At 41.9% G+C, this 12,996-nt stretch overlaps 2 protein-coding genes across 2 annotated transcripts; one reads left to right on the top strand and one right to left on the bottom strand.

Annotated features, from left to right (window-relative positions):
• Positions 1–364: 364 nt before the first annotated feature.
• Positions 365–3,177, bottom strand: si:dkey-251i10.3 (Utp14 domain-containing protein). The gene has a single exon (XM_012881810.3). The coding sequence runs from the start codon at positions 3,156–3,158 to the stop codon at positions 840–842; it is 2,319 nt and encodes a 772-aa protein (XP_012737264.2). The 5' UTR covers positions 3,159–3,177; the 3' UTR covers positions 365–839.
• Positions 3,178–5,391: 2,214 nt separating this feature from the next.
• LOC110366550 (enhancer of rudimentary homolog) lies at positions 5,392–12,643 on the top strand. The gene is made up of 4 exons (XM_036151044.1): positions 5,392–5,496; positions 7,615–7,702; positions 8,154–8,274; positions 12,402–12,643. Exons 1-4 carry the CDS (start codon positions 5,494–5,496, stop codon positions 12,505–12,507), a joined length of 318 nt encoding a protein of 105 aa, XP_036006937.1. The 5' UTR covers positions 5,392–5,493; the 3' UTR covers positions 12,508–12,643.
• Positions 12,644–12,996: the final 353 nt, after the last annotated feature.

Here is a 12,996-nt window from a genome sequence, read left to right as displayed (position 1 = left end):
GTCTCTTCCTAAATATATGCCATAAATTGTTTAATAATCAATCGCTGTATGTTGAAATGCTACTGTGATGTTTTGCTTCCAGATTATCAGCCCTATCATCACATTAATTCATGAGGACATGTTAATAAGATTTACATCCAAAAAGACAGAATTGAAACCTAGATGCAATCCAAATGAGATTGAATAATCCCTACAATACAGATCTATTTCATTACGCATGTAATACTTATTAGGCATTTTGCTACTAGATAATATTTACTCTGTTATACCAGTTATATTAAATGTTATTCTGATTATTGCTTTTTAAAATCTTAGATTACAGGAAATACACCAGTATTGTTGATCATCTGATTTTTTTTATTTATTATTGATGTAGCTTCAATATTTCACAAGCAGTTTGTCTCAGTTTTCCTTCCTTTCACATTAGGTAAACTATTGTGCCAATTGAGCAAAATAAAAAATAAAAAAAAAAGCATATGCTTGCACAGCATTACACAAACGTTGCCATTGATACAAAACAATTAAGACGTGAACGTGAATTGTGAAGATTATCACAGATGCCCAGCACACACCAACCTAAACTGTGAAAATTGTTTTTCAGAAAGCTAATACATCCCAGCCTTACTTTCACTCTTTTGTTCACAAACACATGGCATGTACTACACTGGTAATTACACATTTAATCTCTCAATCAGTTCACATAAATGTGACTGGACAAATTTCCAATCAGTCCCATTCTCTGCATTTAAAGGATAGATTTTTGTACTCAGTCATATGTGACCGAAAAGCCCCCCGATGAACGCAGATAATGGCAACAACAGTAATTGCTGCTGTTGCCATTATCTGCTCTTCTTGGAGTTCACCGAGCTAGTTTCCCTGGCAACAGCATCCTTGTTCCTTAACAGTTCCTCCTCAGCCATGGGATCGATGATGGCCCCCATCTGGGTGACCACCCTGGGCTTGGTGACTTTCTTCACGGTACGCTCCGTGTTCCACGTGCGGCCCAGCGGTGAGCGGAAACAGCTCTCAAACTGTGCGTGGTTCTCGAAGGGGAAGGGCAGGGAATGGACCTGGTGGAGGCTGATGGATGCATTCTTCTTCTCGGTGATGATAACAGTAGGAAGACGCTGGTCTTTTCTGGGTGGGGGGGGAGCACTCCTAACCTTTCTGCGCTTTCTTTTGGGTGGCTTTAAACCCAAGCCTCCCCACTCGCCCCAGCCGGGCAGCGTCAGGTCGATCACCTTAGGCTTCCCCTCATCCTCCTGCCTCCTTTTATCCTTAAGAAAGTCTGAGATGACGTCATCTCCTGCGAAAGCTTCCTTGATCAGTCCTTTTTGGTCCACCTTTGCTTCTGGATCTTCAGAGTCCGTGCCGGTCGGAGCGAGGGGAACTTTGATAATATTTGTGTTTTTAGTGAGAACCTCTTTCAGCTCAATCCCTTTCTTCTTTTTGCTTTTGCCCACGCGTTTCTCCTCAGATGGTTGGGCTTTAGTGGTGGGAGGATCCCTGGGCTCGGCCGACGGTTCGTGAGGGAGACGTTCCAGGTCCTCCACGGTCCGGATCCTGATCAGCCTCTCCTCCAGCTGAGCCGACTCATCGGTGCGGTCAGCACAGTTGACTGCTTCAGTCGCTTTAAAGCCCTCTTCTCCTCCTCTGGAGATGCTTCTGAACTCTGAACGAGCTTCTTCATCGCAGTCAGAAGCCCCCGAATCTTCTGCTGCAGCTTCTGTCATCTCCTCCTGAAAAATGCTCCCTGCCGTGTCGGACTCTTGAGCTTGATGCCGTTTCCTCCTGCAGTCGAACTCTCTGAGGAGGGCCTCCTCTTCTGTTTTGTCGGCCGCCCACTCCTCTTCCTCTTCCTCGGCGGCCGCCGCCGACACGCTTGCCGCCTCAGGCGCCGCATCGTTCACTTGCTCCTTCGTTGGCTCTTCGGTGAGCTTCCCTTTCATCCAAGGATTTGGTGGCCCGTCCACTGCATCGTTCACAAAGTCAGGGAGCACATCAGCCTCACCTGCTGCCCCTTCCTCCTCCTCCTCCTCTTCCTCGTTCAGTGGCGTCACCAGCTTTTGAGTGAGCTCCCTGTTCATCTCCAGCTGCTGCTGCATGGCTTTGCGAGCCTCTTCGTCATATTTGGCCATGATGGCCTTCGATTTGGCCCACTTGCTGCTGTTCTGGTGCTTTAGAGACATCCTCTCCTGCATCCTGGCCAGCTCCATCTTATTTAGCTCCTGCATGGCAGCCGCCGGGTCCGTCTTGATCATCTGCTCGATGTGCTTCAGCAATCCTTTCCGCTTGACCTTGTTCTGCACTTTGTGATACTTCTTGCTTTTAATTTTCTTCTCTCTCCGAGCCTTGGCCTCGTAATAGGACTGCAGGGCCCGAGCTTTCTGCAACTCTGCACGGCGGATCTTCGCTTCCTCCAGACTCATGGCCTTTACTGACGCCTCTTCGGCAGGAGTTAGGATCGGGTCAGTAAAAGGCTGCTTGTTAGCGGACAACAGGGCGAACACTTCCTGTTCCAGGGGAGTCTGAGCCTTCCAGCCCGCCACCAGTCTCTCTATCGGTCTGGGGCCGGCCGGCTCCTGGTTGAGAGGGAAGAGCAGCTGTTCGGCCCTCTGGTTCTGAGTGATCACGCTGTCCCAGCGGCTCACCTCCGTCGCTGCCTTTTGGAAAGCCATGCCCCTCTGGATCCTCTCGGTTTCCTGTTTGCTGAGCGGAGAATCGACGGTTTTCTTGTTGCGTTGCAGATTCTCCAGCAGCTTTCTGGTTTTAGCTGGGACGGCGGGGGTTTTCTCCAAGGTCCCCATCAGATCCGAGAGTTGCACCTTACCGGGACCATCCTCGGGGTTAACCGAGAACTCGGACATGTCCACGGCCGCCTCCGACCTCTCCCCCAGCGCCTTCTTCCTTTTCCCACCCAGAGCGCTGATCGCCTGCAGCAGCTTTTGCCGTTTTCGTTCATCCTCGCCTTCGTCCTCCCCGCTGCTACCGATGTCTCCTTCAGCTCCAGCCATGCCGGCCTCTTCCTCTTCCTCTTCATTCACAGGCGGTTGCTCCTCGACGCTCATGACAACTTTCTTGATCTTTTTACTGCCCTTTTTCTTTGAGACCTTCGCCATGATGCAGATCACACTACACCTCACTCTCACGTGTGCCATAAACACAGTCGCTGTCGCAAAGCGTAATCCTCATAGACATAATATAAGAGCAGACCCCGCATTGACTGTCGCGGCGCAGGAATTACGGCCGCCATCTTGGGGCGGTCGACCTGCTAACCTAACCTGCTGATTCAAGCTGAACAAACTAATGATACCTCAGCACTGTGCGGCGTATTTTTGTTTAAATCGACGGACTATTGACGTCAGGGATCGAGGGATAATTTTTCACAAGTACGATTAAAAGATATTGTTTATATTAGAATGTGATTTTTCTAAGATTAGATAGAGAGATACAGGTCTACACGTCCAAGTTTTTGTGACTTAGTCTCTCCAAAATCTACTCCGTGAAGGCATCAGAGCTTTAGACATTGGTGAATTATATATATATATATATATATATTGTGGAGGAGTGATAATGACGACACAAAGGATGTAGGTTTGAACAGTTCTTTACTCAACTCCAACAACTGAGCAACTGTACAGAAACCCTATATATATATATATATATATATATATATATATATATATATATATATATATATATACACCACCGAACAAACAACCTAATCCAGATCCTTGGGTTTCAACAAACGTCCAAAACGGCTGAACTTGGACCCTGTAGGACGATCCTGGGACATCCGCGCCTGAGGACGAGGGCGACACGGAGGGGCTGCAGGGGGGTCGAGCCTCCAACAGCTAAGGGCGTCTGGAGGGAGGACAGCGGTCCATTAAAACAGTGGAGGAGGGTCTTCCCCTGCGAGGAGCTTGGGCCGTTACCACCTGATCGTCCACCAGCACATGAGCGTGTTTTACCCTGTCAATACAGATAGTTTCTTTACGCCCCCCCAAATCTAAAAGAAAATGTTTAGGCCCTGGTTCAAGGACCCTGAAAGGACCATCATACAAAGGTCGTAGTGGTGTTCTATGTGCATTCGGACTTTTAAAAAAGGATTAAAAACATTTATTTTTAGCAGGACGTATGACTTTTAACATTTTACAATTATGCTATTGATTTTATTCATAAGTGTTTTAAAGCGATGCTTAGTTTTAAATTTTGATTTTACCCTTCTATGGTGATTTTACCTGTAGCACTTTGAGATTTTTCTTAAATGTAAAGTGCATTACAAATAAAATTTATTATTATTATTATTATTATCGTGTCGAACACAAACAAATTTAGAGGCTTTTAAGTTTTCAGGAACAAAGGACTGGGGCAAACATTGGTGACCCCTGTGAGCCAACATGTCCACATCTGATGGCCTGCCCAGCTCCTCACAGCCGATCGCCGTTTCTGGTGGACCTCCACCGGCTCCTCCGGCTTCTTTTGCTGTGGCCGTTAAGATCCCGGATTTCTGGCTACATGATCCGCAATCATGCTCTTCCACGTTGAAGCACAGTTCGCTCTTCGTGGAATCTCATCGGACGACACAAAGTACCACTATGTGGTTTCGGCGCTGGATCCGCCTTCTATCAGGCGCGCAATGACCCTGCTTCGCAACCCTCCCGCGGACGGAAAGTACAGCACGCTCAAACACCTGCTTCTCCGGCGTTACTCCCTGTCCGACGCAGAACGCGCCGAGAAGTTGCTTTATCTCTCGAGGTTAGGGGATGGCTCGGCTTTATATGTGTATTGTAGCTGCTCTGTGAAGGCATCAGAACTTTGACATTAGTGAATAATATATATATATATATATATATATATATATATATATATATATATATATATATATATATATATATATATATATATATATATATATATATGTTCGATAGAGCTGACCTCTATCACCTCATATATATATATATATATATATATATATATATATATATATATATATATATATATATATATATATATATATATATATATATATTATTCACCAAAGTCTAAATCTCTGATGCCTTCATGGAGTAGATGCAATTTTGGAGAGACTAAGTTACAAAAACTTGGACGTGTAGACCTGTATCTCTCTACCTAATATTAGAAAAATCACATTATAATCTAAACAAAATCTTTTAATCTTACTTGTGAAATGTTATCCCTCGAGCACAGACGTCAATAGTTCGTCGATTTAAACAAAAATACGCCGCAAAGTGCTGAGGTATCATTAGTGTGTTCAGCTTGAATCAGCAGGTTAGGGTAGCAGGTCGACCGCCCCAAGATGGCGGCCGTAATTCCTGCGCCGCGACAGTCAATGCGGGGTTTATTCTTATATTGATGTCTATGGTGACAGCTCTCTCGTTTCCGTCTCGTTCAATTGTTCTTCCGGTGATAGAGGTCAGCTCTATCGAACAGAACGGGTATCCCTGAAAATCGTCGAAAGCCGCAACAAACATGGTATGTTTTAATAAGACGTCCATAATGGACAATCCTTTGTATAGTTCCCAATAAAATCTAAAGCTTACGTATTGTGTTAAATCAATTGTAGTGTTTCTTTTAAAGAGCGTGTGGAAAATTACAGTGGCAAACGTTAGCATCAAATGTTTGAAGCACATTGAAGTGCTGCAACAACAAATTGCTCCAAAAATTAAACCACTTTTTCAGTGGGAATTAAGTTGTAACAACAGCTCTTAGTTGGCCTGTTGTTTGTTGTTTAGTCTGGGTAAACTGTTGATTGTAGCATTGTCCCCATAGCGTAGGCTGTGGAAATGTTCTTTTGAAATCTGTAAACGAAGAAGTCTTCAGAGCTCTTGAGATGAAATTGCCATAACTACCTAATGTTAAATACTTCTGGCCTTTTAAAATTCTAAATGTATTTTAATTTCCTTTAAAAACCAATGCCGTGTTTATGTATTAACGAAATTGGTATTTTATTTTTTTTTTTATTTATTATTCTTTATCTGTACAATTGTTAAAATACGTTGGTACAGGGCACCCTAGAGGACATCAGAATTATTATGATGATGATTATTATTATTATATATTATTGCGATCCCTCGCAATACCCTAGTTGACGGTTTGTGCGGCTTATTGAGTCTTTTTGCTACAATAAAAGGTTCAATTTAAAAATGCAAACATCTTTTTTTTTAAGAGCCTCAGCGAAAACGCGTTTATACATTCTTAACTCTTGCAGAAAACTGATTGAAAATCGATCTTTTAACCGCGTGTTCATGATTGTGTAAGGTTGAGATGGTAGTGCGCATGAAAACTGCCCTTTTTTTTTAGCCAGAATACCAACACAAAAAAAACACAATTAAAACTGTCAGATGACTTTATTACTCTGAGAAAATAACACAAAAACAGTCCAAATGGCTTGAATGCATTTTTTTCTTTCTTCTTATGGAAATTTTGTTTGTCTTAGAAGGAATGGAAAGAGATGGAAAGCCCATATTTAACCCCTTTGCTTTTGCACTTAAGTTTGTGGTGCATTTATATCCTAAAGAAAATATATAAAAATTCTGTTATTTCACTAACTAGATATTAAGATACGTGGACAAACCTTATAAAAACCATTTGGTAGCAGAAAGACTTTCAGTGTTCAATATGCCGCATGAACAATCTATTAGGTTATTGCGAGGGAACGCAAAAGTATTGCAAGGGAATGTAATACTTTAGCTAGGTAACTATAAAAACTCTTGAATAAAAATCCCCATGTCCCCTAGGGGGCTCTGTACGTTGGAGCTCCTGAACAGATTCAAAAGCACTTTATTAAAACTAGTCAGTTTGCAGCTTTCAGTGCCTTGAGAAAGTTCTCACAAACCTTGAACTTTTTCCACATTTAGTCTTGTTGGGACCATAATTTTCATTTTGTGTTATTGGGATGCTGAGCTAGAGATTAACGGTGTTGGTTCCATGTGGATCAAAAGATTAAATTTTGGTCTCACCTGACCAGAGCGCCATCTTCCACATAGTTGGCTTTCTTCTTGCCACTCTTCCTTAAAGGCTCGACTCTCGGAGTGTCGCGTTAACGGTCTGTGCCACCCGAGCTGTCAGTCTCTGCAGCTGCTCCAGAGAATCCCTGGGCCTCTTGACTGCTCCCCCGATTCACGCACCGCTTGCGTGGCCTGTGAGTTTAGGCGGATACCCGGATCTTGCTAGGCTTGCGGTTGCGCCGTACTCTTTCCTTTGTTCAAATGATACTTAAACTGTGTTCAACGGCATGTCCAATCCCTGGGAAATTGTTTTTATAACCTTACCCTAACTATTTAGGTTACTTACACTGAAATTTAATTCAGGGATGTCAAAGTTGGATTTTAATCTCTGGCTGAATGCATGAGAGCGATACACCTATCAGGTTTTTATTTGTTGGAAATTGCCCTGCGTTGGTCTGTCACATAAAGTCCCAGTAACAAAATATTGAACAGTTTAAGGGCTGCCATTTAAATACACTGAATACATATATTTTGTATTCATTCTGTACACAGTTCACACATTAGCCTTTGTTTACTTTGACACAAGTGTATTTTGAATGTGACGCGTTTTATTCCCATCTAACAATATCGATGGGATTTCCAGTCTCACACCATGCTGCTGGTGCAGCCCACGAAGAGGCCAGAGGGTCGCACATATGCTGATTACGAATCGGTCAACGAATGTTTGGAAGGTAAGCGTGTCACAGGCTAGAGCATGAAATGGCGTTAAAAAAAAAAAGGATTTGACTAGACTCGGCCCGAACAGGATTACCAACTATAGCTTTAACACCAGTAGCAACAGCTCAAAGACAGCAAACCCGCCTCAAAGCTTTAACACTGATATATTGTGGACCCATGCGCACACACCAGCACATTTCACTAATTCTTCAATCAGACTTTGGGGTCAAAACATTGTCAGACAAATTTTCTGTCATTCATTCCCATTTTTATTTATATTATGTGCAGGGGTGCCGTATAAGGGGGAGAAGTTAGAAAACTCCAGTGGCCCCCAAAAAGAAAGTGTGTGTGAGCTTTTAGGGCGATTATTTTTTGTGATGTGGCCCCAAACTCCTGGCGGCACTCCTGATTATGTGGCTAGTGTCACTCCAACAGTCTAATCCATAGTGTGTTGTTGTCCTGCAGGTGTTTGCAAGATGTATGAGGAGCATTTAAAGAGAATGAACCCCAACAGTCCATCAATAACGTACGACATCAGCCAGCTGTTTGACTTCATCGATGACCTGGCCGACCTCAGCTGTTTGGTGTGAGTAGACTAAAAAGTCCTGGTACTGCACACTCCACAGCAACAATGCTCTTTATGTTGCTGTTATTCCAAGGACAGTAAAAAAATGTACACAGAGATGGTAACTTAAACATTCATTCCCCTTGAACTCTTCTATATATTATTATTCATTTATTGTGACTGAAAATTATAAACAACAACAAAAAAATGGTGTTTGTAAATTACAATGAATTTCTACAGGATTTTCTATATTTTTCCAAACAAATCTTATAAGGATCTCATGCAGTTAATCTGTTAATTCTGTAAAAGGCCTCAAAGGATTCTTAGAGAGCAAGTTTAAAGAATCAGAATCATCTTAATCAGCTAAACCTTCAAGGAAATAAAGGATTGCATGTTTGTGTAGAGAGAGACAGCCTGAGGTTAGAAACTGTCTGTGTGGCGGCTGGTTTTTGTGAACCAGCGCTCTGTAGCGCCAAGCTGGAGGTAAAGGTCCAAACAGTTTGTGTCCAGGATGTGTGGGGTCTGCAGAGAAGTTTTCCTGACCCTTGACCCTTGTTGTTTGGATGAGCCAAACCACACAGTGATGGATGAACACAGGACAGACTGAATGTGGCGGTGTAGACGATGACCTGCAGCTCCTGAGGTTGAGTTGTCGCAGGAAGTCCAGACTCTGCTGGGCCTTCTTCAGTGTCGATGTGTGACGACAGGCTCAGGTCCCTAAAAAGGCTGCTTTCTAGGAACCACGAGTCATCCACGGTAGACACGGTGTTGTCGAGGATGGTGTGTGGAGGCAGTGTGGGAGAAGTTCTCCAGAACCAGGGTTAGGTTCTAAAAAATACCCTAAGATAGGAACTTTTCAAGCAGCACTATTTATACCATCGTCGTTAATTGTTGGGTATGACACACACCTGCAAACCTGCTACAACACATTGATTGTGTTTTGTGGCCTAGTCAAAGTCCAAACCTACATCTTAAGACTTACAAATGTTGCTCACAGATGCTGTCCTTCCAATCTGCCTGAGCAAATGTCGATAAAAAAAATGACCATTTGCATGTGTGTACAGCAGGCGGAGACCCTCTGAAAGACCTGAAGCTGTAACTGCCATGAAACATAGCTCAATTAGTTGTTATGCTTCAGTTGGGCAGAATACAAATATACATCACAGTTTAAATCTTTATTTAAAACAACAACAACAAAAAAAACATTGAGAGCCATCTATTCTGTTATTAAATTAATTAAAGTAAGTGGCTTTAACCTGACCAAATATTAAAACGGCTATGCGATATGAACGGTTCGGGACTCAAAGGAGTTTAGAGAATCTTCCAAGTGTTTTTGTTTTACGTCTTCATTTTACTATGGAGAGATTATTTGTGGTGGATTAAACTGTGACTGTGGATAAAATTTGGTGAGGCCCTGTGCAAACACGTGTTGCTTTTACTAGTCGTAAAATGTAATATGTTGGATCACCAATTTTAAAAAGAGAAGTAGGTGTTAGGAAGAGAGTCAGGTAGGGAAGATCCACTTCTGCTCTCCACAGCTTTTAAGCGGCCTGCTGGTAAAAAGTCAGACAAAGGGAAAGGCTTGGCTAAAGGATCTGGGTTTTTCATAGATGTGGGATTTACATAATTAAGTAATAGTAAAGAAGACCTTCTGTTGGTACTTCAGCTACCCTGACTTCAGGAACTTCATGAAGAGACACGACAGAGTTGTCTGAAGTACCGGTTCAATCCTGTGAATCTAATTCAGTTTGTCAAATTAATGGAAAGCATTGTAAAACGAACAATCTCTCCACATTTACTGTACAAAAAGTTAGTCGTCTTTTCCAGCAGACTGCCTTAATGATTTGGCCTGATTCCAAACTGCCTCATTTTTTCAGACAACATAACAGGTTGTAAAGAATAAGATACTTTGATACTTTAATGATACTCTAAATCAGGGGTGTCAAACATACGGCCCGCGGGCCGAATTCGGCCCGCCGAACAATTTAGTCCGGCCCTGTGGCTAAATGCATTATCATTAATAAAAAATAAAAACTTCTTCTTTTTTTTCCCCCCCAGTGTCCTGTCTGGCAATGTGGCAATAAGAATTGTTGTCTTAATGCCAAAAAGAGCTCAACAGATTTGACTTTCACAAGTGGAGCAGAACTGCTTTTTGCTCCGCTTGATTTATGAATGTGAATAGTTTTATTATGATTCATGCGGGGAATATCTCAAATGATATGGACACTACAATGGGAAAGTAGGAGAGGAAAGGAAGAACAAGAAGAAAAAAGGAAAAGGTGAAAGAAAGAGGAGATAAAAGGAAGAGAATGATAAAACAATTATTGAAAAAAAACATGTACTTTGTTTAATTGAAAATATGCAGTTCCTATATTGGCCACGAGGGGCGCTGTGTTTTAATTAGCAGATTAAGCTTCAGGTGTGGAAAAATTTAAATCATTTCTTAATTTTTATCTGTTTGATGTATTTTGTCATGCAGGACAGTGTTTTTAAGTTCCAAAAAATGTGAATAAATGTTTTTCAACATTGTATAATCACTGTGATCAGTTATTATGCATGATGCACTTAAGTAAATGTTTAACTGAGTAAAAGTATTGTTGAAATTGCACATACTTTTCTTAAAAACGCTGAAGTTATTCATAATATATTGTGTAAAAGTGAAATTCATTTAATATAAAAATCAACAACAAGTCCACATTTATTAGTTCTATTTAATCTTGCAATGAGTTTACTCGTGTGGCCCTCTTGAGATCAGATTAAGCTGAATGTGGCCCCTCAACCAAAATGACTTTGACACCCCTGATCTAAATGGAGGATTATCTGTTGCTTTTGTGTGATATTTCTAGAGGGTTGACAGAATTGAGGTAAATAGGGGTAAACCAAACAGTTTACCCTTATTTATTACAGTTTTCTTCAATCAGTTTGCATACGTTAGGACTTCTGACTTACAAAAAATAGGAAACACCAGATTATGATGTTATGTAAGCTTCTTGTAGTTTTTTTCAAAACATTTGAATTAGCTGGAGGGACTCCTGGGGATGTAAGTCAAAACTCAAACTCCTTCCTTCCTTCCTTCTCCTTTCCATCTATCACAGATTCTCAGTCAAGTTTAGGTCTGGACTTTTTATTGGAACCTGCTTTGATCTAAGCCGTTCTGTTGCAGCTCTGACTGTACAGTAGGTTTAGGCTCATTGAGCTGCTTAGCAGGGGCCTTTTTCTCCCTCGCCTTAATTCTTTTGCAGCCTCTAACAGGCGTTCTTCTTCTGGGATTGTTCTGTATTTAGCTCCACCCATCAACCCTGACCAGCTTCCCCGTCCCTGCTAAAGAAAAGCACCCCCACAGAACGATGCTGCCACCGACGTGTTTCACAAATAAAGAGTTGAGCAAATCGGCCAAAAACGGGTTCTGTTTCGATCTCATCCGACCAGAATGTCGCACAATTTCACTAGAAGGGCTGAAAATTGGCCCACGGGTCACACTTAGAACGCTCCAGGTTTAGAGGGTCAGGATGGACATTTCCTGATTCAATTTTTTTTTTTTTTTTAGAATATAAACTGGTCCATTCACTTGCATTTGAAATAAATAGGCAACACATTTCAACTTGAGTCATGATGTAAATGACGCTGGGGACTTTCTACATGAAGTTAGCATTTTCTCCCTGTGCATATATGGGTTCTCTCCTGGTTTGGTTAATTGGTTTCAAAATTTCCCTTAAGTTGTATTCTGTGTGCATGCTGGCAACCTGTCCGGTTTACCCCCGCCTCTCACCCAATGAGTGCTGGAGATGAGCACCATGGTCTCATTTATCAAGTTTAAAATAAATACTAGAAATATTGATTTTTAGATTTTGTAAGTGTACCCCTTTATTTCAATAAAGCCTCTCCTTTTGTGTTAATGGTGTTTGTAGTTTAGTATGAAACTGTTCAGCTAAATCTAACCTATTGAGAGCATCTGTTTGCGTGCCTTTTAGCAAAACTGTTTCTTTTATGTTCAGATCACAAAATCAGGGTAAGTCATCTTTAGAGGCATGAGAAAACTGTGATTTGATTAATGTTAAAATGCATTGTCTGCTGTAACGTAAAGGACAGCATTGTCTTGTAACGGTGTGACCAAATGAGAGATTCAAATCTATCGTTCTACCTTTTAGGTATCGTGCCAACACACAGACCTACCAGCCTTACAACAAGGACTGGATCAAAGAGAAGATCTACATGCTGCTTCGCTGCCAAGCCCAGCAAACAGCCAAGTCCTGAGAAGATGTGTGTGTGTGTGGGCGGGGGGGTTAGGGCTGACACGTTAAAAAGTTGTTTTTCTGTTCTCCTGGGGTGTATTTTATATGTCCTTGTTTGATTTATTAATAAAGATTCCTGTTAAATAACACTAGTACTTGAGATTTGTCATTGCGTATATCACTGTTACTGTGCTTTACTCCATTCATTCACATTGAGGCCATTGTACAATAAACACCATGCCCTGTTACCTTTTGGACCGCTCACATTTTCATGGCTTTCTTCTACTTTTAAGGTATTTTCCTTTTTTTATTTATTGTTCTTTTGTTTTCTTTTTCCCTGCCACAGCACCTGCCTGAGGTTTTCACGCATCGCAACTTCTCACAATACAAACCCACGTATCTGTATTTTGTTGGGATTTCAGTTCACAGACCGACACAGAGCAGCGCGGCGCTGAGAGGTCGAAGGCAAAGGATACAGGGTTTCAAAATCTGATACAGCTGCTCTGAAGGC

This window comes from Fundulus heteroclitus, chromosome 19 (assembly GCF_011125445.2).
Source record: "Fundulus heteroclitus isolate FHET01 chromosome 19, MU-UCD_Fhet_4.1, whole genome shotgun sequence".
NCBI lineage: Eukaryota > Metazoa > Chordata > Actinopteri > Cyprinodontiformes > Fundulidae > Fundulus > Fundulus heteroclitus.
The sequence above is the reverse complement of the archived record's forward strand: the minus strand, read 5'-3'. Positions and strand labels throughout refer to the sequence as shown.